The sequence below is a fragment of the Thamnophis sirtalis genome, unplaced genomic scaffold (genome assembly GCF_051295495.1).
Source record: "Thamnophis sirtalis isolate CommonGarterSnake01/CBP01778 unplaced genomic scaffold, rThaSir2_p1.2 scaffold_1, whole genome shotgun sequence".
Lineage (NCBI taxonomy): Eukaryota > Metazoa > Chordata > Lepidosauria > Squamata > Natricidae > Thamnophis > Thamnophis sirtalis.
Genome location: NW_028261381.1, coordinates 25,247,319 through 25,273,619, shown reverse-complemented (window position 1 = coordinate 25,273,619; position 26,301 = coordinate 25,247,319). Strand labels below are relative to the sequence as shown.

Genomic DNA, 26,301 nt, shown 5'->3' with positions numbered 1-26,301 from the left:
ACTCAGTCTAGGTTAGTCTCTTGTGTTCTACAATAGAATATGTTAAGCAATTGTTCTATGCCACCTGAGCCATAAAGAGTCCCATTGTACATATGACTCCCTGAAGCAAAAATACTTGCTTACATAGGACACTGATTATGTTAATGTTTAGCAACTGGACATCTTGACACCTCGAACATATCATAATTCTCTGTGTACACAACACGCAATAACTTCTGATGTAATCAAATTTGTAAAGGTGACTGCAATTATAATCTGCCTTATGAATATCCTAGTGCTAGTAGCCTATATTCAAATGAGTGGACAATTTTTAATGTTAAAGGTCTCACTGGGTAAGAATAGCCAGGATATGATTATGTATTTGTGTCTGTTCCTATCACCTTATAATTAGGGCATTCCTCACCTGTTACTTTGCATGTCTTCCCATTGGATTCTAAGATGTAGCCATCATCACAGTAACACCTGAATGATCCCCTTTCATTGTGGCAGTGTTGGCTACAAAATCCAGGAGAGTCACATTCATTAATGTCTTCACAGGTCTTTGAATCGTTGGCGAGTTGGTAGCCGAAAGGGCAGGAGCACTGGGCTCCAAAGGGGCCCTGAATGCATCCATGCGTGCAGCCTGCATTATTATCCAAGCAGGTCTCCTGGTCTGCAAATAAGTTGGAGAGAGTGATATGAACATAGGTCACCTGTTCTTAATTCATGGCTTGAGTCTTTCAAATCACCATCCTATGGACCTCACTGCATGCTACTGCTGCACCCATTCAAGATTGACACTATGTACTGTGTGACCATGAAATGGGTAAGTCTTTAGTAGATGGAACATGGTAATTGTGCAGCCTTTCTCTAGAGCTGGAGGGGAGTGTTTCCACACTGATGGGAGCTCCCACTTCATCTTGCCTTAGGAACCCCTCTTCCCTCTATAGCCAAGGCAATACAGCATCTTGTCATGAGCCACATCTTTACCCAACTGCCCCCAAGGAGCTGCTTTGCCATTTCACTGAGCAGGGACCGCCCTTTTCTGTTTTGTCTGCTTTCCTTTCCTTTTCCTCACTGCAAAAAGCAATGTGGCAAGGGAAAAACAGCCACAGTGACTGATAGCTGATGTTTTGTGTCTTCCGAATGAATAGTCAGAGGATGCTCAGCTCTATTTAATGCCCTTTGGCCTTAATAACAGCAAAACAAAGCAAGTTTTTTTGAAGCATTGTAAACAGAGAAGGCAAGTTACTCGTTATTGTGTAGTGGGATTCAATAGGCAAGAACCAGACCACATTCTAGTACAAAAAAGAGATCATTTAAATTAGCGGTTACAGTAATTCTAGGCCTAATTACACAACCACATACGCCAAAAGAAAATAGCATTTAAGATGGGGTTTTCAAACCAAAGTCAAGAAGTCATTCTGCAACAAAAGTGAATGCAAACAAACCTTGGATAATTTTAGCTGCCTTTTGCCTCTCCTTAGCTTATGTGACCATGGCTAGAATATAAAGGGCAGGCTGCAGCATTCCACACTTTACATGAAAGTGAGGTCCCCAGACTTGTTTAGCTAGTGGGCATCTTTTGAATTTTTAAGACCCATTAAAATGCACATAAAATGAGCATTGAGCATAAGGTAAACTGGTATCTTGTGTCCCCTATTCCATGTAGCAATACTCTCTATTTCTTTAGAGTACTTTGTTTTGCTTCCAATTTTTGGGGCAGGGGGCATGTTGGAAAGGACAACAAAGCATCAGGCTACCAATAATTGTAATTTTCTTAGATTCCCTTTGGGATCTAACAAAGCCTCACAAGTGAAGATGCTATTTAAAGTTGGACCTTCAACAGCCCCAAAGGTACTTTCAAAAAGGCAACTTTATTTTGCTTGGAAACTTTCGGTTCTCACTTCTCATCCAAGAAACTTCTTCAGTTCTAACTAACTGAAGAGGAATGGAAAAGATTTATACTGTTTGCAGTCAATCAGTCATTAACATCTTCAAGAAAAATCAAGGAAGCCTAGTTGTCTTTTTGAAAGCACCTTTGAGACAACCATGACCTAGATGGCTGAGAACCTCCATAAACATTGACCTTCAACAACACTCTGCATTCTCATTTACTGAGAATCATTTACATTTAAACAAGAAATATAAAGTGGCATATAGAATTTAACAGAAGCCATGGGATACATCACTGCACATCTGGGCACCCATGGATTAATGCCATTACACTCTGTGACAAAATGTCCTGAGACGTTCAGTATTTGGGCTTGAAGAGGAAGGAGGTTTCTCCTTCCAACAAAGAATCTGTCTAGTTTCATAGTTGAGTCTTGTCAATTTGGGGATAGAAAGTTGGTTTGAGGCTTTTAAGTGACAGATTTGATTGAAGCCTGTCCTTATCAGACATGCAATGTTAACTCACTACTCTTTCTTTCAGAAGGCAACATTTTTACAGTTGGGGGCCATATTGTTTACAGACCTTCAAAACCACAGCCCTGCAAAGCCTATTCTGTTGTGGCCGCTAGCAGCCAGCAAAGCTGGCAGCAGAGTCGGACAGTGAGGAGGTTGGGGAGGAACATGGGCCAGTCCTAGGGGCTGAGGGAAGCTCAGACGAGGGCTCTGTGTTGGAGGCAGAGAGGGAGCTAGACAGCAGTGAGGCAGAGGAACAGTTGGAGCCTGTTCCCAGTGTGCGCATGCGCAAAGCTGCCAGAAGACAAGAACAATTAAGAAAGCAGGGTCAACTTGGGAGTAAAGCCCAATTGGCCTCTCCCATAGGAAACAAAAGAGGAGTGAATGGGGAGGGGGCTTTTGCAGGAAACAATTCATTCCTTCGTTTCAAGCATGGAAAGTTCTGTTTGTGACTATAAGAGACTCTGTGCCAAGTGTTGCACAGTCATGTAAATAAAAGAGGTTTTGCTGGGACCAAGAGTCTGCTTCATGCTTTTTAAGGAAGCCTAGGTCAGAGAACATATTCATTAATACTGGGATGCCTCCTAAATGAAAAGAAGGTCATATGCTCTCCCCCTTCCACCAAATATTGGGGTGCTTGGAATATGAGAACAAGCTACATCTGAAATGAAACAACTGGTTTCCTACGTATACATAGAAATAGATTAAAATTTTGTAGAGGCATCTCTGGATCATAATTGAATCATTAAATTTAAGATTTACAAGATAAATCTTGTAAATCTGCCCTGTTGCACTGAATGCTTGGCAGCAACAATGGGGACCAAAATCTATCTCCATGCCATAGAAATGCAGATGCTCCATTGGATATCAGGCATCTCCCTTCCTGACCACATCACAAATTCAACAACACTTTAGTGTGGCACCAATTAGAGATGAGAGAAGGCCGACTTTGCTGGTATGGACATGTCCAGAGAGCAATACCTTCCATCATAGCCAAGACTGCCTACCAACTAGAAGTCAGTGGCCAGTGACCTCGTAGGCATCCAAAACAGAGATGGCAAGATACCATCAACAAAGATATGCAAGATGTGGGCCTGTGCCCTGTAGACCGTGTAAAGTGGCATTCAATGATCCAAAAAGGGGACCGTGCACCTGTGGGAATACGCTAGGAAGAAGAAGATATCTGGATCATAGTCATGTTTGTCTCCCAGACTGATAAGATTTCAAGACGTGGTTTAATAAATGACCATATGGAAGTTCCTTCATCAAGAGCAGCAAGACACACAAATTCACTTGTTCGCAGAATGGCAATCAACAAAAATAAGGAAAATTCCATCCGAATGTACTTTGGAATTTATTGGTTGCAGATGGGAAATGATTCAGTTTCTGAAATTCTTGGAAAGCCATCCCATTCTTCTTAATAAATAACTGTGCTTTCAAAAAAAGAATTACATTTGAATTAAGAGATGTCAAAGAACGTGACATACAAGGAGGATGAGTTGACTGTTATCTGAAAAGGTGATTGGTTGGTAATACAAGGAGTATTATGGCTGATTCCTAATAAAATAATCACCTAATAAATGCCGTATTTTTTGGATTATAAGATGCACTGGAGTATAAGACGCACCGTGATTTTGAACAGGTAAATCTAAAAAAAGGTTTTTGCACTCTGCAGGCTTCCCAAACCCTCTGCATGCCTTATTTTTTGCAACAACAAAAAAGGGCATGCAGAGGCTTTGAGAGGCTTGTAGAGTGGTCCTGGGGGCTGGGGAGGCAAAAGCGAGCAAAAACAGCCCATTTTTGGCCTCCCCGGACCCCAGGAGCACTTTGCAAACCTCCCAAACCTCCTGCACATCCATTTTGGGAGGCCAAAAATGCTGTATTCAATGTATAAGAATTCACCCTCTTTTTTTGGGGGGGGGGGAAGGTACATCTTATACTCTGAAAAATACGGTAAGTCAGAGAACAGGGAACACAAGTAAACCATTTTACTATGCTCATGTCTTGCTTAAGGATTTCTTAAGGGCATCTAATAGGTCAAGGAAGACACAAAAAGCTCGCTTTGATGAGCTCTTACTCTGATCTAGTAGAGTTCTTACACTGAAATACGCAATTCTGAAAGAACAATCTCAATCAAAGCAAATGTCCCTGTTTTTGTAAACAATCATTCATTTCACATGCAATCTGAATCTATTAAGCTGTGAATCTAATATGATTTTAGCGTCATACCTGGCTGAGGCTCATCTGAGATTGTGCATTGATTGATTAGAAAAAGGAAGGAGAGAAAGAAAGAAGTTAGAATTAAGTTTAAATCAACATTGTCAGTAATCAATACCAACGTTACTTCTGCCACTTGCAAATTTGAAGATTAAAATCAGATAAAAGTTAGAAATATTAAAGGAAATATTAAAGATTGGCTTAAATTTGATTTAAATTAAAAGCAACTACTGATTAAGTCCCAGTTTTAAATTATAAACATAGCATGTTTTTAAAGAAATGAATAGTAAAGCCCGAAGTGAAACATACTAAAGTTTAAGTGTCCTAAGTAACGCATTCATAAAAAGCATACTCAAACGTGTTTGCATTTGCAGCAAGTTAGCCACTGATCACACAGGCCAAATTAGCTACTATCTAAATGCTATTTCCAGCAATCAGAAAACTATATGCAATATTTTTTTTTTATTTCAATATGATGCAGTCATGAAGACTGTTGGGCTGAAACCAGGGAAATTTGGATTCAAGTCCAACTATACCCGTGATGGTGAATCTATGTACACACGGAACAATATTTGCTGGCACACCAGCCATCAGCTCCAGTATGCATGCACACACCAGCCAGCTGATTTTCAGCCTTCCTGAGGGCTGGGCTAGGCCATTTTCACCCTCCCCATGCTTTAAGAAAGCCTCCAGAGGCTGGGAAAGGAGAAAAAGAGGCCCAATGGGCCAACAGGAAGTTCAGAAATGATCCGTTTCCAGCTTCCGGAGGTGCATCCGGGGCGGCCAGGGAGGCCATTTTTGCCATCCCCAGGCTTCAGGAAAGCCTCCGGAGGCTGGGGAGGGTGAAAAACAGCCCCAAACAATTCAGCAGGTCCTTTGGGCCAGTCTTTTTCTCTCAGCTTCCCCTATTGCATGCATTTAGTGAGAGAATAAAAATGAGGAATGACCTCATTCATAATAATATAATCCAAGAGCCCTTTTCCGAAAAGTCAGAACTTCGTAAGATATAGTTTTCTTTTTGCATTTTTACCATAAACCTATGAGGTTAAGCAATGATATTTAAGTGACTTTGTCAAGTAGGTTTTGAAGGCTTTCTTTGCACTGTACATTAAATATATACTTACTGCATAGGGGTGATTCATCAGCTCCATTAGGGCAATCAGCAAGATTGTCACATACTTTACTGAGATTTACACATATACTGTGACCTGGGCATTGCCACTGCCAACTGGGGCACCGGAAAGGCTGGGTTGGGCAGTCCCTCTCATCACTCCTATCCCGGCAATCATTGTCGCCATCACAAACCCAAGCTTGAAAGATGCAGTTTCCATTGTCACAGCGGAAAAGAGAAGGCGGACAGGTCCTAGGTGGACACCTGTGATGTTCATCAGAGCCATCCACGCAATCTGGGTGACCATCACATTCCCAACTAGCTGGGATACAGTTGCCATCTGATTGACACTGGAATTCAGTCTGGTGGCACATTCCAGGAGGTCTTGTAGCTGGAAGTCACATTAAGGATGCAGAGATTATTCCGATTGTTATTAATCAACCATCCTTCATCCTCAGCAAACAAGGCAAAAGTAACCAGACAATCAAGAATAAATGTAAGTCTTGATCTTTAAGAATCACTAAAGCGATACTGCTAACAAAGTGTTGACCCCATCAAGGCAAAAAGCAAACAGCAAATTGTGTAGTTTACCTGGAAGTATTAACACCAAGGCTCATTTGCACATGTAGTAAAGCAAATATTATGTGGGGGTGGAGTTCAATTTCAACAAATAGCATTTAGAAGATCTTTATATGAGTTGAACTCTTCAAAGAACTTAACTCTATTTTTAAATATAAAACCTACCCAGTAATTTACTGAATGTATAGTCATTCCATGGTATAGTATAGGACTGCATCCAATTGGATAAGAATATCTGCCACTCGCTGAAAATTTAGGACTCTTGCTCTCCAAGTGCCTGCCCCTTACATATGATCAAAAGGATCTTTCACCCCTTTTGAACAGATGTGGATAGCATACAAAGAGGTTCCAGGAGGAAGGGGAAAATTGTTGTTTATACTTTTAATTTCTGCCTCTCTGTCTCTCTCTCTTTGTGTCTGTGTGTATGTGTTTGTACCTGCATTCTGAAATCAATATCTAATATGTTTTGAAAGGCAGTGATCATTAATTATTTAGGACCCAGATTGTTGGGGGTAACAGGCTGACTCTGTAAACCGCTTAGAGAGGGCTGTCAAAAGCACTGTGAAGAGGTATATAAGTCTAAGGGCTATTGCTATTTCTGATATGAATTACTGAATTAAAAAGAAAAAGAAAATGCATGTGCGGAAGGGCATTCTTTAGAGAGGATATTTCTACTTGAGAAAATTTATGTGGTTGCAATGTGCAACAAGGGATATAACATACTTTTGAGAAAAAAGTTTTAAGAAAGAAATGTCTGCATGTATTAAAATGCACACGGGCAGCATATGATCATTAAATATATTGAAATAATGATTATAGTACCTATGCTTTGTCGTAATTAACTATTTTTATTTAGTCAAATATATTTTTCTCCTATTGGCATTGTTTTCAGTGGGGTTAATCTTTATTTTTAGACTCTGAATCTAATCATTTAAATCAGTGGGAAAAAATTCTCATAAGGCATTACATCTGAATTATACTTGTTTCTAAAACTGTAAATCTATTTCCCAGAAGATGCATAACCACTAATCCCATGTCATGTTGTCACTAAGAAGATTACATTATGGTGCATAAATATCAGGTATTGCCACCATTTCCTCTTGGCTGGAGCAGGACTTTCTAACCCTTTTTCGTAAAGTGCACTTCATTAATAATACGGAAATTGATTTGTTTATACTTACGACAACCAGCTTCATCAGAATGATCATTGCAGTCAAAAACACCATCGCACCGGTAATAGTTCCGAATACACTGGTTTCCACTTGCACACTTAAACTCAGTAGAAGTACAGTTGTAGACTACAGTAAAACAGAAAAGAAGCATGAGAATTTTAAGCAAGTTGATATTAGTCATACTAAAGAGTGAGAACACAATAGGAAACAGTACAAAGAACTCTCGCTCTCTTTCTTTCTTTGTATCCAAAGGAAGAAGTTACATAGTTGGATCACTGCATCTGAAGTTCAAGAGCTTCTAAAGAGCTCTCACACAAAGTGAGGAATTCTGAGGGTAATTTCATTACAGTGTCAAAGCAATCTAACTGTACAATGTATACATTTTCTCTTTGGAGCATCTAATGATCCCAAAATATTTTCATTAGACTGGAGACTGGAGAGAAATGAACTATACCAGTGTTGACAAACCTTTTTGGCACCAAGTGCCAAAACGGGAGCGTGTGCACGCGTCGGAAACCGGAAGAGCAGCCGCGGAAGTACGTGCCAGAAAGATGATATTCCAGTTTGTGGCGTGTGCATGCATACCGGCCACCTGGTCTTCCAGTTTGTGCATGCGTGCACAAAGAGCAGCTGGGTGGTGCACATGTGCGTGCCAGAAACTAGAAGAGAAATCACCCAGCACACGCTGCCATGTGTGAAACCAGCTGGCCGGCACGCCAGAACCCAGAAGAGCAACGGACAATGGCTCACGTACCTGGAGAAATGGCTTTGTGTGCCACTTCCAGCACGCATGCCATAGGTTCACCATCACGGGTCTCTACCTTTATCCAGTTTCAGATATATTGGAAAAATTAGGAAAATTCTGAGCATTGCCTTTCAATCTTTTTGACTTCAAAGAGGACACAATAGATTTTTTGATTTGGGAGAGTAAAGGAATACAGCAACAATAAAAGCCATGGTTTATTGTCTTATTCCAGCCTCAGGGGAAGATATGGAGAAGTCCCAGTATCTGAACAACTATCTGTTCTTATAGTACTTAGTTTTATCTGCTAAGTTCTTATAAGTTTATTGTTTATAGTGATTATGTTGAATCAGCATAACTTTAAAAAAATAGAAAGCAACTGATCTGATACTTAACTGCAATCATGTTCATCTGCTCCATCCACACAATCTTGATCTCCATCACAAACATAAGATGCGTCAATGCACCTGTGATCAGGACACTGAAACTGACCGAATTCACATGCATCTGTGAAGGCTATAAATACAATTTTTTAAAAATAGGTCCAATTTAATACAATATCTTTCATGCATGCACTCACCACTACCCACAAACATATACACAAATAATCACTTTTTTCCCAAATGTTCTAGAGTAAAATGAGAAAAACTGCGCCCTCCCCTTGTTTAAGACCTACAGCTCCTAAAAGCCCTGGCCATAGCCTGTATCGCTAAGAATTCTGAGACTTACAATACAAACACATCCACATGGCTACAACTTATGGAGTCCACCTCTTTCTTATACTTACTGCAGTTCTTTTCATCTGACCCGTCGCCACAATCATTATCAGTATCACAAAGCCAGAGTTTGGGAATGCATTTGCTGTTATCACAAGTGAACAGGTTTGTGGGACATGATGTTGGGCCCTGTGTAGGGCAATGAAGTTCATCACTATTATCTAAGCAGTCATTATGCTTATCACATCGCCACCGAGCGGGAATGCACTGGCCATTTCTACAGGTGAAGGCTGATGTAGCACAAGAATTATCTGAGCAAAATAAAATAAAACAAATTGAGAGTTTTCTACAATATGCTATGACTTCCACACAGGCTAAGAACTACCAATGATTGTTTCCACAGTTATTATTGAAAGAAAAGAAAAGAATCCATTGAATCTCCTTGGATTATATGAAGACCACTTCATAAGATCATTGCAAATGTTTATGTAGAGATTATAAATATCTATGAGTCATGGTGTTGCCCAAAATTACCAGGATTATCTATGTGTGCATCACTTTGTAAATGACAACTTTTGTGATGAAAGACATTCGTGACATGCAAAGGCATTCAACATATGTATTAAAGTATATAAAACTGGTGTTATTATTATTATTACATACTGGTAACATTATGAGAAAAAATCTGGAATCTATAAAATTTTGCTGAACATATAATAGCCAGGTGTTCTGGAAGAAACATGAATGTCTGAAATATTTCAAACAATTATGCCCTTTAAAGCTTGTGGATTAATATATAGAATTTACTTGAAGAAATGCAAAATAGAAATGTTTGATATAAGTCCCATCAACATTCAATAAAAAACAGTAGTTTTAAAATGTGAATTAATTTCTAGTGATAAACTCAAGTCCCAAAGTTTCTCATCATGTTCAAGTTCTTCTCATTGTTCTTACTTTTCAGAACTTTTTCTCTGAAACCTTCTTAAAGCTGTGTTTTTGTAATTCTAAGAGCAAACATTATCAAAAGCTGTATTAATAGTACTGTTACATCTTACTCAAGCATATTAAACTGAAAAGTTTAATCTTAAAAACAATTTACAAGTATTTCTGCATGTCCCTAGTTCTCTATACTTAATTTAAGTTTTATGTAACCAAAATACTTATTTTCAAAGGAAGATTAAAACCAGAAAGAACATTAGACTGTAAACCAGTTCTGATATAATGTAACTTTTTGAATCCACATTAGTAGTGGAATGTTTTATACAATATATTGCCCCAGTCTTGGGCTGACCAGATGTGTTGGATTGCAGCTTCCATAATTTCTTATTGTATGACTAAATGCCATGTAGCAGGAAATAATGTGAGCTGAAGCCCAGCCCTCAAGAAGACAAAAGAGACAAGCCTCTTAGAGACAAAGTATTTAAATGGCATCTATAGCAATAGCACTTAGATTTATACACCGCTTTACAGTGCTTTTACAGCCCTCTCTAAGCGGTTTACAGAGTCAGCCCAGATCTATTGGCCCAACGGACTCTCCATTGACTATCCCAGCAAAAGGTTATATTTTGCGGATGCTTATCTTGACTACATTGTTTTCTGCGATTATAATGCAAACAACAGGAGGTAGGTGGTGGCAAGTGACCTGGTATGGAAAAAAAAATCAAATTTAAAAAATGGGGAAATGGATGGCCAGATTGTGCAAATACTTACTACCTGATAGCAATAGCCCTTAGACTTATATACTGCTTCACAGTGCTTTACAGCCCTTTCTAAGTGGTTTTACAGAGTCAGCCTATTGCCCCCAGCAATCTGAATCCCCATTTTACCAACCTCGGAAGGATGGAAGGCTGAGACAACCTTGAGCCTGGTGAGATTCGAACTGCCAAATTGCAGGCAGCCAGCAGTCAGCAGAAATAGCCTGCAGTACTGCACTCTAACCACTGCGCCACCAGTGGTTAGAGTGCACCAATATATCACTACTCAGGAATCAGATCTGTCACAATTTTTCATCTTTGCACTCTTATAATTCTTTTTATTCTCAACATCGCTATGTCAGAAGGTGGGTGTTTGATAAACTATTGTGTTCATCATTTGTTTATATACTCAACAACATCAATGCTTTTCAGACATGGATACCCATCACATTTTTTTTTAACAATATCATTTTTGGATCTGTAACCAACACTTACTTAAGGATCCACAGTTTTGTTCATCAGTGTTGTCATGACAGTCATCCACACCATCACACTGATAGAACCTGGGCACGCATCGGCCGTTGCCACAAGAAAAAGAGTAAGAACCACATTGCAAAGTGGGAGGCTCGTTGGATGGATCTTCCACACAGGTGATCTGATTGGAGCTTAGCTTCATTCCATAAGGGCAGCCACAAACCCTCTGAAAATTGGGGACTGGGAAACAGAAATGGCTGCAGTCCCCATTAGGATTTGTTGCTCTATTGCAGAAGTTGGAGCCTTCAAAAATATCATGAAAAACAAATATCCAAATGTGAAAGAAGGATTACAATTTATTTGTTGTGGATTTGTTATAGATTGTTATGGATTATTTTTTTCAGCTGCATCACACACCCACACACGCACACACAAATACATACTTATATTCATTTATTACTTACTCACTGGAGAAGTAAGCAGTGTATGGGGGGGAAATGAAAGTATAACACAACCAAAATTAAAGACCTTTGAGCTTCATTTATTTCAAAGAGAGGTTGACATACATTATTAAGGAGGCCATGCTACACACGCTTCTGTAATATTGTGTACTTTAATGTGTAGCTTCACTACACATACTCAGACTTTCTATTGGACAATTACATTATTTTACTCTCTGCCATTTAAATTACTGGTCGTCTGTTAAAAAAATTAAAGCATAAATTCATTATTTGGCTTTTTGTGGAATCAATAATTTATTTATGCTTAAAGATGTGAATGTAGTGGCTAAAATGAAATCAAAATCAGCTTTTTATGCTTCTAGATTCTAGAAGATTATAAGATCCTAGATGCAAGAAAAAGTAATTCTATTGGCATCTCAGAATTCATATCATTTCTCCAATGATTTAAAAAAACAAGAAGTGGCATTCTGTTTCAGTCCTCTAGATTAGCCTTTGTTTGGCTCTATTTTGAACAGTAACATCTGTACTAAATTGGATAGAATCAACATTGAATAAGGTTGGTGGTTTTGTTTTATTTTTTGCTTTATTAATAGCTCTATCGGTGTGTAATAAATATAAATACTTACACACAAGATTAAAATGTAGCAAGATTGACTGTCTCAGAATTAAGAACACATAACTCCTGACCTGTCTAAAAACCTTAGCTGAAACTGAACTTAATTTTGCAAACAGTTAAACTTTAATATGCAATCGTGTTATCAAAAAGGATACAGGTAGTCCTCAATTTACAACAATTTACAACAGTTTACAACAGTTCCATTTCGTGACCGTGGAAAATTCCATTGGCACTGAAAAAAAGTGACTTATGACTGTTTTTTACAGTTATGATCTGTGCAGCACCCCCAAAATTCAGACACTTGGCACCTGGTTCACATTTATGACCATTGCTTTGTCCCCAGGTCATGTGATCACTTTTTGTGACCTTCTGACAAGCAAAGTTAATAGGGAAGCCAGATTCACCTAACAACTTGGTTACTAACTTATCAACTGCAGTGATTCACTTAACAACTGTGGCAAGAAGTGTCATAAAATGGGGCAAAACTCACTTAACCAATGTCTCACTTAACAACATAAATGTTGGGCTCAATTGGTTGTAAGTCGAGGACTACCTGCACATTTATACATACAGATATATACACATACATGCATGCATGCATACATACATACATACATACATACATATACTTATTTTGTGTGACAAATAAGCCTACCTATTTGAGACTGAGCATTGTATGCTTTCACATGCATTATGTTATTGATTCCTCTCCTGATGACAAGCATTTCTCCTCCATCAGACTTTCGAACTCGAACTATTCCACCAAGCCTCCAATCTGTAAAGTATGCATAACCTGCAACCCCAACAAAACAAACATTATTATTATTCTGCTTGAAGGACAGAAGTACCCATTTGTTTAAGGAAGGAAAACTAGGAATAACCAACTTCTGCATGGCTAGAGTCATTTTCCTTTAGATTGTTTTTTTTTTCAGGCACATGGACTGCAGTGGAAAAGTAGGAATATTACACCACCCTAGAAGTGGGATTTTTTTTTTTTACTCAATGTTATCCTATTTTGGCATCTGAGAAGAGGGTTAGACTCTAGTTGCTTCCCGTTAGTTTCACAAGGAAATGAAAACTTGAAAATACCCTTTACTAGACATGTAAAAGAAATCTGGTGATCTTTTTTCAGTGAAAGGACATGATGCATCAAACAATGGCCCAAAACACACATAATTTATGAACTTTCCTAACATCTGTCCCAAACTGCCTGTTTTCAAGGAAATTGCATTTTAAAAAATATACATTTAAGAACCTGTCCGTCTATTTGCCTGTCTGTCTACCTACTTATCTACGTAAGGATTGCTTATATTGCTGGGCAATTATGTATATTAACATGCATAGAAAAAACATAAACTACAGAAGGTTATATGTAAACAAATTTCATATATAGACTTTCTTTAACTAGCGAAAACATGGATATAATAAATACTCTGTTTCCCTGAAAATAAGACCTCCCTGGATAATGAGCCCAATCGGGCTTTTGAGTGCATGCACTACAATAAGCCTTCCCCTGAAAATAAGCCATGGTCAAAAATATTGCAACACAGCAGCAGCCATGAGGTGACCATGCTGGCCGCCTCCTGCACCTCAAAAAAAAATAAGACCTCCCTGAAAATAAGGCCAAGTGCTTATTTCAGGGGTCAAAAGAAAATAAGACCCTGTCTTACTTTCATGGAAACATGGTGTTTGCATATCTTCCAGATCAAATCAAACTGCTCCTTGTATGGATATTAATGAACCCGAACTTTATAGTATTGCAATGTATAGCCTCATGAAAACTGTTGCGCAGTGAAAAAAATGATAATTGGAAAGTGTCCAAGTTTTCCTATTTTCATGTCATACTCACCTCCAAAGATCGTGAGACCAAATGGATGTGTCATCTGACTAATGCGTTCAAGTGTCCTTCTATTTAACCCCTCAAAAGTACTGTGCTCAATTTTATCAAAGAAGGCATCCACCCAATAAAGCCTTAAGGAACTGGAAGAAAAGATAATATTTATTGAAATGACATTGACACCTCTCACCAAATTGGTTTAGGATTAATGCACCAAATTCATTCCCCAGCCAATCTTTGTTAATCTTAAAGAAAGCTAAAAAAAAAAAAAGTCATTAAATGTTCTTCATAAATCATTGTTTTCTCCAAAAGCTTGCTCTCTGGTAGCCAAGTTAGCTGGTTTGGAGGAGTCTGGGATTTTTTGTTTTGTTTGTTTAAAGCAGGGGTGAAATGCTACCGGTTTGGACCAGTTTGCTCAAACCAATAGTAAAAAAAATGCTACCGGTTCGAATGAACCGGTATTTCTGACGATCAGCTGTAACATGTGATTTATATCCTGCTTTCCTGCTTTCTAGGTGATCTAAATCACGTGGTACAGCGGATCCCCCCCCCCTTGTTGTTCTACTAACTTTTGCAGGCACGCCCAATAGCAGGCTCCGCCCACCTACTCGGACATCATCATGTCAATTTTTGATATTCTGTGCATGCGTGGAAGGTCCTGCGCATGCACTGAATGGCGCAGGCACTCACATTTGTGAACCAGTAGCAAAGGTAAGTTGATTTCACCCCTAGTTTAAAGGATTTTTTTTTCCCTAAGACATATAGAGCCAAGGTGGCGCAGTGGTTAAATGCAGCACTGCAGGCTACTGCTAGATCAGCAGGTCAGCAGTTCAAATCTCACCGGCTCAGGGTTGACTCAGCCTTCCATCCTTCCGAGGTGGGTAAAATGAGGACCCAGATTGTTGGGGGCAATATGCTGACTCTCTGTAAACCGCTTAGAGAGGCCTGAAAGGCCTATGAAGCGGTATATAAGTCTACTGCTAAGTCTACTGCTATATACCCAGACAGGGATCAGATTAACATGATTCCTGCAGGGCCAAGAAAATTGGAATAGACAATGATGCCCCAAGGCTATGGTTTTTTGGATCAACACGTGCTTTTTCAATCAGCAAAAGTTTGACTTAAAATGTCCCCCTTTTTAAAAAAAACTAGGATAAATTAAAGTATAATCTTATTCTGCGGTATTGGATTTTGGAAGTTTTTCCCTGCTCATTTTAAGTTTTTCAATTCTACACAAAAATAATTGGCTGCCTTCAAAACAGAACTATAACAATCTAGTTGCATTTGCTATTTGTAGTGTCAAGGTATTGAACATCTCCTCAAAAAAAGCTTATTTGATTATTATTTTTCCGAACCTCCAATCAATAGCTAAGCCATTAGGCCATCCCAGTGTCGTGTTTACAATTGGTAAGGCATGGGATCCATCACTCCAGGCTCTCATGATCTTAGCAGGGCGGAACCAATCTGTCCAAAATATGTATCTGAAAGTGAAAGGGAAGTGCATTAGAGTTGCAGATAATATTGCAAATATTGGCACCCTTCCTGCAAAATAAATAAATAAATAAACTTTTTCGATGTAGATGCCCAATTTATCCCTAAAATAAAACCTATCCTCTAGCACTTTTTCTATTTTAGCTTTGCTTGCACAGCTTTTTTACATTCAGATTTTTGATAGGACACAGTTTAGACCACGGGTGTCAAACTTGTGGTGTCATGTTACCATCACATGACATTTTCCCCATTTACAGAGCTGGGGTGGGTGTGGCTTGCGTATGACCCATCCTGCCTATGGGCCACCAGTATGACACCCCTGGTTTAGACACTTAACAAATATTTTAAATTGACTTGTATGTTTTATATTTAAGTTCCCACGCAAGAGATTATTTTGTTCTTACATCCATGGTTATCATTATTAAAATGTAACTGAAACGTTACTTAATAAGTAATCACAATCTTACTGATAATCATGAACCATATTTGTTAGGAATATAATCTAATGGTTGGGTTGGCAATACGTATATAAATCATGTAACAATGCTATACCTGTTTCTTTAAATCATACTGCAAAATGTGATTGATTGCTGTTTTTCTCAATAGGCCATAAGAGGGAGCCAGAATGACTGTTACCTCTCTGTTTGTTAAGATGCTGGGCTGATCTGATCTGAGTGTTATGGAAGCTGGCTGTTAGAAAGTGCCATAAGCTATTGTAAGTTTTGCAACTGCTAGCAAACTTTGAGTACTGAACTGATTATATGATACTGGACTATGTTATTTGGATTATCCCTTAACTGAAAGACATTGATGACTGACTGTCTTAACCGTGTATGACTTGGACTGTTTGATGGACTCTGATACCTCTATTTCCACGAAAGTAAAAGCCTATTTAAACTGCAGTGTCTCTGTATGCTGGTTTGTGTGTTCTCCAACACAACTCTCACAACGCTTCTCTGCACGTACTCGCTCTCCCAACGGGGAGCTTACATAACAATATTCATGAATGGATATATTTTTAAAAAGTCCTGAAACATCTCTTCAGAGTTATTTCTAATATTTTTGCTTTTAAAAAAATTTCAACGTTTATTGCTGCAAGTGGAAGTGTCTCCACCCCGCCCGCCCCCCTCCATTAATTAACAAGAGTAAACAGTCTTCAGTTGACCGATTTACATTCCCTTCTGAGAAAGAGGAGCAGAAAAGAAGAAGAAAGAAAAAGAAAATCCCTTTCAATTAAAAAATATCTGTCTTCTAACCCAGAAATGTGAAAATATCTACAGACCCCTCAAATCCTGGACATAAATCATTTCAACTCCTATCCTCAAAATAATGCTATAGGGCACTGCATTCCAGAACAATGAGACACAAGGACAGTTTTTTCGGTAATGCAATCACTCTGCTAAACAAATAATTCACTAAACACTTTCAAACTATTTACTAAGTCTGCATTACTATTGCTATTAATCTTCTCATTGTTCCTATCACCCATCTCCTCCCACTTATGACTGCATGACTGTAACTTTGTTGCTTGTATCCTTACAATTTATATTATTGTTTCCTAGTATGATTTGATTGGTTATTTGTACCCTATGACTATCATTAAGTGTTGTACCTTATGATTCTTGACAAATATATCTTGTTTTTATGTACACTGAGAGCACTTGAACCAAAGATAAATTCTTTGTGTGTCCAATCACACTTGGCCAATAAAGAATTCTATTCTATTCAGAATGAGAGAAAATTTTCCCGAGTAACTAATATTAGGAGACAGTAAGTCTCACATTAGGTCTGCCTGCCCAACCAATGAGAATAAAACCTGCAGAGATTATTGCTTTCTGAAATCACTCTCAAAACTGTGCCTAAGAGCTTAGGTAAGTGAAATGCACACTCATATTCTTCCTCTGTAGGAACTATTCATGCTGATAACAAGGCAACGATAATAGCACCTCTTCTGAAGCAATAAGCTATTTTGCAGCACAGGGAAGAAAACCACAGAACAAACATGTCTTGGTTTTTTAAGATAAAGCTGCTGAATGGCCCCCTTTGTGCTAATTTTGTACCACTTAGTGTTTTGCGCTGGATTATGGAATTGGTGCCAGAAGAACAGGGGATGAGGGATAGGGAGGAGCATAAACAGAAGGAGGTTTTTTAAGAAGAGAAAAGAGAGGCCCTTGGGCTTGAATGTTAAAGAAAGATCCACAGATAGATTTTCAAGAAAACACCGTTCTGACCTAAGCTTCCCAAAATCATGAAGCAGACTGACAAAACCCCTTTTTATTAAGCTAATGTGAATTCCTCTCATTCACATCCAGCAAGTCCCGGCAAACAGTCTTTTAAACCACAGACCTTATCAGGCTTGGAGAGCTTCCAGGATGATATCTTCAAAATGCAACTGCTGTACAAGAAAATACTTGGCAAAGAGACCCTGAGAGTCACGAACAAATCTTCACGCTAATTAAGCGAACTGTCTCCTGCAATCCCCACTCCCCTTTCGCTCCTCTTTATTCCCATTCACCGTTCACTTGTGCCTTTATTCCTGAGTCGGACCTTGTTCCTTAATCGTTCCCTTCTCCTGGCAGCTCTGTGCAGCAAACATTGGGAACAGGCTCCAGCTGTTCTTCTGCCACACTGATTTCTGACTCTGAAGGCAGCTGATAACTGTTGGTTGACCCTGGCCCCATCTCTGCCTCCAACACACAGCACTCATCAGAGCCTTCCCGACTCCAGGACTGGCCCATGTTCCTCCCCAACCTCCTCACTATCTGAGTCTGCCAACAGCTCCGCTGGCCACTGGCGTGTCACAACAAACACATTGCAACAAGCATTCTAAAATATCATCTGACACGTCCTGCTGGAAAATGAGCCATGAGAACCCTCAAAAGTCCTAATGCACCATCTATGCACCACCTAAAGGTTTCATTAAAACCACTGGCTGTGATTCTCGTAGCCTCCTTTATGTTGCTTCCAAAGTCCATGCATGAACATAACAGAAAGGAGTATTACTAAACCAATGGGAAATAGTCACATTTACTGTACTTTAATTCAATATGAAATCAAATACAGCTTTTGTCCAGACCAACTCTGTTTTTGCTTTTTCTTGGCCCCATGACAAGAGGCATTTTTCTGTCCTAACGAATGCAGAGGGAAAAAATAATTTGTTTGAATATTCATTATTTTTTTCAACAGCCTACATTTTTTAAAAAAAAAATCTAACACATTAAGTAGAAACATTCCTCAGGCAGTGAGGTTTTGAATGGCAAATTTCAGATAGACATTATAGCACCTTCATTCAGAAGAGATAATATAACAGGAAGACTGTATTGTGCTGTATGTTTTGAATAGTATGCTTGATTTTGAGACTTACCCAATAACTGGATGAACTACGATTGATCGAGGATTATTCAAATTTTGAAGAATAGCTCGTCTTGATTTATCAGCCAGCCTCATAACGCTAATACTCCGATACCGAGAGTCTGTCCAATAGATATTCTTTGAGATCCAGTCAAAAGCCAAATCTTCAACTCCCTCCACTCTGTTGGCTGCAAGGATTTCTCTACCTGATAATTAGGAAATAGCAATGTATCAAAACTGGAAGGAGTGGCTTCCCCGCTTTCATTTTTAAGGTTAAATTTAATATGATAAAATATAAGCGTTGTATCTCAATGAAACTGCTTTCTCTACAGCAAAGCTTAGGATGAGGAAATGATATCTACATGTATTAAATCCCAGAGAATTGCAACCAGCAGATTAAACAGATTGGAGAGATTAATAAGAGTTCCCTAAGGCAGAATCCAATTATAAACAGCATGCCTATCAAGACACACTTTTCAAAATTGCCTTGATAAATCACAGAATTCCTCCTTCCCCTTTTTCCCCAATCTTGTTCAACATTGACCCAACTCACTGGCTTTAACTTATGGTTTACAGACTAGAACAGTCTGTGGAACGCTGCAGTGGTGGGATTCAAATTTTTTTACTACCGGTTCTGTGGGAATGGCTTGGTGGGTGTGGCAGGGGAAGGATACTGTAAAATCTCCATTCCCTCCCCACTCCAGGGGAAGGTTACAGCAAAATCTCCATTCCCTCCTGATCAGCTGGGACTCGGGAAGCAGAGAATAGATGGGGGCGGGGCAGTCAGAGGTGGTATTTACTGAATCTCCGAACTACTCAAAATTTCCACTACTGGTTCTCCAGAACTGGTCAGAACCTGCTGAAAACCACCTCTGGAATGCTGGAACTTTTCCATTTTTCTTCCATGCCTAGTATGTAGCCATTGATCCAGTGGTTTTAGAAAATAAAATAAAATAATTCCAGAATGGGATGGATTTCCTGGTGCATTTATTTATTAATTAGATGTTTATGCTGCATTTCTTACTTTATAAATAACTGAAGGTGGCCAACATACATAATACTTTTTATTTTATATCTCCTATGGTCCAACCCTATAACGTTATTCCTTCATGGAACTTTTGCACACACTGATTCACAGAATATGCCAGTCGCACACGTTCTGCTTAATTCTGGTTTAGCATAATGTATAGAATCAGCCACTACAAATTGTAAATCCTGGCTAACATCTTAGTGACGTGTGTGGACCTCAATAAGTCCATAAGACAAGAACATGACATAGTATGATGTGCAAACATAATCAGTTCTGCAAAACCCTTATTAAAACAAGATCAGCCAAACCATGGATTTAATAGAGAAATGGACTTTCAACCGTTGTGAGATATAATGACATCGTTATTAACTCTGTTTCTGTTCAAGGGAAGCAAATATTACCTGTCCCGTCAATTTTTTGTTTATATATTATATCTTTAGTGGTGTCTGAATAAAATATAGTGTCTTCTTGGGCCCAGAAGTCAATTCCCACAAAATAAGAAGAACTTCCTGATACAGGAATTATTACATCTTCCTGAGTGGAAAGATTGAATGGAATTCCACGCACAGAGAACTGGGAGGAGAAGAGCAGAAATTGCTGCACAGCTGTGAAAAAAATAAAAATAAAATTAAAATCTTTATTTTAAGATCACAACAACCTTAAAATAGTTTTTTTAACCATCTTAAAAACGTAAATTACAGGAAAATTATAAAAATACAAAAAGCAACTCTTAGTGTAAAAGCACCATGTTGGAAGAGAAAATCATTTAAAAATGAAAGAAGAGGGCAATAATAACTAAGTACATAGAGAAGACTGGAAGACAGGTAATGCAGCAAATTATTTCAGTATCTGGTCACTGATACTTGTGTGTTTACCAGGTTCTTTGGCCCCAAGATCAAATTCAAATCCTACGAGGCAAGAGTGGCCGAGGATTTATATTAGAGGTGGAAGCAATGAGTTAATAGGAATTTCACTAACTGAATTGATTCTCATTTAGAAACAAAATTATATTAGTATGGAGAGCTTTTAAGGTTTTGTTTTGTTTTTTAAAAAATCCTAGTCTTTCTGGATTCAACAAAGGAGCAGTCCTTTTTCCTGGTAATGGTGAAACTTGCAAAATGCTTATTTATATAGTAGAACCTCAGGTCACGAACGCTTCTGACCATGACGAAATCAGGTGCCGACCAAAAAATCTGCTAAATGTTTCCCACTAGTTGCGAACACATCCTTGGGTGGTGATCAAACAAATGCCACAGCGATTTTCCCTGCTGAGGCGATTTCCTCTTCTGCACCATTTTTTTAATGTGCATGCACAGTCAGTCTTGCTTCCGGTCATGACCAAATCAGGTTGTGACCAAAGTTCTGGAAGGGTTTAGAGTTGTGACCGGAGGTTTCATTGTATAACCTTTACTAAAACTTCCAAGTTTAATGAAAATAAGGACTAGGGATGACATGATAGCAGTGTTCCAATATCTCAGGGGTTGCCACAAAGAAGAGGAAGTGAAGCTATTCTCCAAAACACCTGAGGGTAGGACAAGAAGCAATGAATGGAAACTAATCAAGGAGAGAAGCAACTTAAACTAAGGAGAAATTTCCTGACAATTAGAACAATTAATCAGTGGAACAACTTGCCTCCAACCCTGGAAGTGTTTAAGAAGAGATCGGACAATCATTTGTCTGAAGTGGTGTAGGGCTTCCTGCCTAGGCAGGGGGTTGGACTAGAAGACCTCCAAGGTCGCTTCCAACTCTGTTATTCTATTTTATTCCATAATGGAAGAAAGGTGGTAAATATATTTGATGAAAAATAAGGGCTACAGTCAGTTATGAAATTTTAGTTACTACATATTGACTCATCTACTCGTTGAAGTACCTCTGAAATCAATCGACTAACTTTATTAGATTAAATCCCAAGAATTTGGGAATTTTAGAATCTAAAGATCACTCCGGTTTTATTATCTCCTTCTTAGCCTTTCTGAGATAGTAGGATATGAATGAGGCAAGTATTAAGGATACACATCTTTCAAATTTGAAAGCAAAATGGTATTTGAGGAAGCAGTGAGCATTCACATGGCATTAGTTGGAAGATTCTAAAAGTTTTAGATAAATTCATCACCATCTGACAACAGAATACTCTTCAAAACCAGGGAGAAAAGCAGTTGATATGATTATCCGTAGAGATTCTATGCAACATGTGTCCCGGCAGTACCTACCAATGCAGCGTCGTCCATCAGCGTGCAAATCAAAGCCCAACATGCATTTGCAGCGGTAGCCTAGACCATCATTGTCAGTTCTGTGACTGAGAACACAAATCTGTTCACATCCACCATTATTAACACCGCAAGGATTTCTTACTGGAAGACAATATATTTTATATAAGTTTCACACACAGCATCAGGTGTACGTGAAGTTTTTCTTAATTTTGCTGACATTTCTCATGTATGCACCCACTTCTCAATTAGAAACTACTTTCAGTCACTGGCTATTTGCATATACAATGGTCATCAATGGTCATTAAAAATTCCTTTTCTGACCCATGTGTGCATTTACAACAAAACTTTGGGTGAAGAATGACTTTATGCCATTATCTCATCCTTTGTGTGAGCTTTTGTGTTGTATGATGCCCTCCAGATTGTTACATTATAACTTTCGTCAGATATAGCCCAACTAACTGGAAGTGATGGGAACTTTGTCCCATTTGCCTTAAAGATACTTGATTGGGGAAGATGAAAAACCAGTCAGCAGACACATATACATTCCACTTGCATTGCAATATGTATGGCTACAACTTCGTTTCTTTAGGTTTACCACAGAGGCCGAAAGATAAACCACAGATTTTAAACTCTGTTTCAGGGAGAGGCTGCAAAATGGATGGTCCACAGGCAGGGGCCCACAAGCTGTCTATTTCTGTTATATACAAATAAGTGACTCATCTCAAGGAAAAAATATCTATATTTTTCCAGCTTTTCAAACATACTCAAATAACTATGTCCACATTTGCCTATTATGCATGCCTTATTTAAAGTTTCTTTAAGGGGTCATTCTCCAGCATTCAGCTTTCTCTAGAAAACCCTTTGCCATCCCAAAGAGCCGCGGTGGCACAGTGGTTAGAGTGCAGTACTGCAGGCTACTTCTGCTGATTTGGCAGTTCGAATCTCACCAGCTCAAGGTCGACTTAGCCTTCCATCCTTCCGAGGTCAGTAAAATGAGGACCCAAATTGTTGGGGGCAAGAGGCTGACTCTGTAGACCACTTAGAGAGGGCTGTAAAGCACTGCGAAGCAGTATATAAGTCTAAGTGCTATTGCTATCTGAATGAGATGATCTTTATAGGATATCACTCTGTCTCTTAGCAATTATTCCCCTAAGTGAACCGATCACTGGAATTGAACTTGGTTGCTAAATTAGGAGTTGGTGTATAGACCAAGAATGGTATAAGCTACCTTTGAAAGTCTGTTAAAATGTATTTTGTATCTGCAGTTCCCAATAAAACCATACATACCAGTCCAAGTATAGTTATATATACTCATTCCATTGTAAATACAGCCTATTGGCTTAAATAATTTTTTTCACTGGTATATTGCAGAGGTGCTGGGATTGCGACCATACTGACTGGGAATTGATCCATAGTCAGCTGTTGCTTATTCCCTGCTTTGGCAACTGAGTTAATAGGAATCCAATTCTAAGCATTCTGTCTCTCTCTTTCAAATTGATAGTGCTGGCCATCCTTTAAAGAAACCCTTGTGCTCAGCATAAGAGGACTTTTTTTGTAAACATCAGTCAATCCTTGAAATATATGTTGACATGTACGGAAGAAAATTGCAATTTTTTCCCAGTGAACCATTTTCTATTTGGAATGTAGTTTCATCAGAATAATTGTGCTTCACATGAGCTGAAGCCTAACTGCAAATTAGCCTATTCAGTAATTGAAATCTCATTGTTTTCAATGAGAATAAATCAATAGAAGTAAATGAATTTACACTGGGCAGGGATGGACTACCTGCAGCTTTGAGATATCTCTGACCTTGGGCTAATTTCAAAAACCCTAGGCAGGGATCTACTTAGACCATTAGTTAGAGCTATTTGCTCGGCATGAATCAAGGAGAGAGGAAGAGAAGAGGGAGAACACAACAGAGAAGGGGAAAAAAACAGAAAAACGTTGACGTTTTCTCTTCTGGCCCCACTGGTACATTGACCGCACAGTTATCTTTGCTGTGCTTTCTAACAGTTGAGCCACAATAAGAACAGTGTAAAATATCTTCTGGCAACCCTATATCATTTGACTTACCATGTGGCTGTCGGAAAGCGTGATAAATTGTTACTCCGTAGGGACGCAAGGAAGACTGAAAAATCACTTGTGGGTTAGAATCTGCAAACCTATTGGCTTTCATCACTGCCATTTTGGTCCAATCAGTAAAATACACCGAATGTTCAAAAAGACTTATTCCGTAGGGATGTGGAATCAATGAGCCTCCATGAGCAACAGTTTTCCTGTTAAAGGTATATTCTTTTTAGAAATACTGAAAAGAAATAGCTTACAGGCTACAAATATTTCATCATGTTTTTACTCCTATGAAAAAGGCTACACACAGGTCATAGCAGTAACCTAGGAAATGATAAACCAAGGATACGTCATCATCCAACCAAGAAGAAAAATCAATAATGAATACAAAATATTTGAATCATGTTAACCAAAGATGCAAGAAACAAACGTTCAGAGGGGAAATGTGGTGGTTTAACACACAGCTCCGTTTTTAAAAAGGAGGAAAACCAAAAACATCAACAAAAGGAATCTTATATTGGTTTTCTTGAAGAAAAGTTGCCTTCGTGCAATATAAGTTATTTTATCTTATGGAAAGGCAATTCTATTTGCATTCTTTTCTGTAAAGACCAGAAATGGCCTTGGAAAGTGCTGATTAAAAAGGAAAACAAAGATAGCAATAAAAGGCTTAAAGATTTTTTGCTACAATCCCCCCAAAAATTGCACTGAGTATAATGCAATGTAAGAAACAATACCTACACACAGGGAGTCCTTCCCTGTGTTTGCCTATTAGGGCAGGGACAGTATTAAGGTCCAGGAATTCTCCTTTCTTATCAACAGTATGCAAATCTTTGTACACAATAAATATGTTCTTTTCTGCTGCTATCCGTTTAGGATCAGCATAGAAAAGACATCCTTCTTCTTCTTTGTTTGGCACTCAGAGATTAGTGCATGCAACAAGGAGTCCTTGCTGCCTTCCCACTAATTAGATAATTTCTGACCAAATTCAGAGACTGAAGGATAGGAATTAATATCTCAATCCCATGCAAGTCTTAACGGCATTTAAAGGAAGCAATTCATGACAGAGTAGCGAAATGTCTATGGAGCTTCTCAGTCATTCAGGTCATGGTTGTCCCAAAGATACTTTTTTTAAGAGGCAACTGGACTTTCTGGGTTTTCTTTGAAGACACTGAAGAAGCTTCTCAGATGAGAAGCGAAAAGTCTTCAAAGAAAAACAAAGAAGTCCAGTTGCCTCTTGAAAAAAAAAAAACCTTTGGATCACGACAGACTATTTTTTTTTAGTCTGATGCAGCTCATTTATTTCTAAAAAATGTAAAGAAGTAAAAGTAAATGACTCTCTTTGCATCTTATTAAGATCTTCTCCTACCTCTCCAGCCCATCATAGGTCACCGTTTCAATATAATCATATCGGCTGTCTACCCAGTAGAGTCTCTTTGATACAATATCCAGAGTTATCCCAGCTGGCCATCCCAACTTTGTTTTAACCAAGTCCAGACGATTTGTTCCATCCATAAAGGCTCTTTCTACTTTAGGATCACCTGAAAGACTATCCCAATCTGAGAAAAACAAATAACTGTAAAAGAAAGAGAAAAGAGAAGAAAAACCCTTTTAGTATCCTTTCAATCTTTAGATAAATGATACAAAGACCTGGCTTACACAAAACAGTAAGCAGAAATATAGTTTGTCTGGATTGGGCTTAGCGTGAATCCAGCCAGCTGTGGTTTATATAATTTGTTATGCTGAAACAAATCACTATTTAGCATCAAGTGGGAATCTAGCTGAAGAATTCTGTGGCACTTTAAGGACCAAAACACTTATTGTGGCATTACATTTTCATGCATAAAAATCCATTACAGTAGGTGCAGAAAGTACCACCCAATTGGAAGCCACACTTGTGAATTCTTACTAGTGGACATACAGAATTGCAGCCATTATCATGCAGTTTTATGCTGAGGTAGCCACAATGAGGCTTCATATGCTTCAGATCACTTCACATTTCACTGAGCTATATTCTACATATATTATATTGTTGGTTATACTAAAAGCTCTCTGTGAGATACGCAAATCAATAAAATCATAGTAAATAGAAAACCAGATAATATAAGACCTAGAAGCAAAAAGAAGGTACTAGAAAACACTTCTTAAAAT

The 26,301-nt window shown here is 38.6% G+C and overlaps 1 protein-coding gene across 1 annotated transcript in view; it reads right to left on the bottom strand.

The window, feature by feature from the left end:
- Positions 1–26,301, bottom strand: part of LRP2 (LDL receptor related protein 2) — a 156,741-nt gene that overhangs the window by 82,787 nt on the left and 47,653 nt on the right. Inside the window, exons 13-26 of the mRNA XM_087709396.1 lie at positions 25,520–25,726; positions 24,160–24,362; positions 22,087–22,227; positions 20,278–20,481; positions 18,860–19,052; positions 15,360–15,485; positions 14,017–14,147; positions 12,823–12,960; positions 11,112–11,393; positions 8,994–9,233; positions 8,603–8,722; positions 7,474–7,590; positions 5,727–6,104; positions 404–652 (exon numbers count right to left, since the gene is read on the bottom strand). Of these exons, the coding sequence (XP_087565522.1) occupies positions 404–652; positions 5,727–6,104; positions 7,474–7,590; positions 8,603–8,722; positions 8,994–9,233; positions 11,112–11,393; positions 12,823–12,960; positions 14,017–14,147; positions 15,360–15,485; positions 18,860–19,052; positions 20,278–20,481; positions 22,087–22,227; positions 24,160–24,362; positions 25,520–25,726 (2,729 nt within the window). The remainder of the gene's footprint in view (positions 1–403; positions 653–5,726; positions 6,105–7,473; positions 7,591–8,602; positions 8,723–8,993; positions 9,234–11,111; positions 11,394–12,822; positions 12,961–14,016; positions 14,148–15,359; positions 15,486–18,859; positions 19,053–20,277; positions 20,482–22,086; positions 22,228–24,159; positions 24,363–25,519; positions 25,727–26,301) is intronic.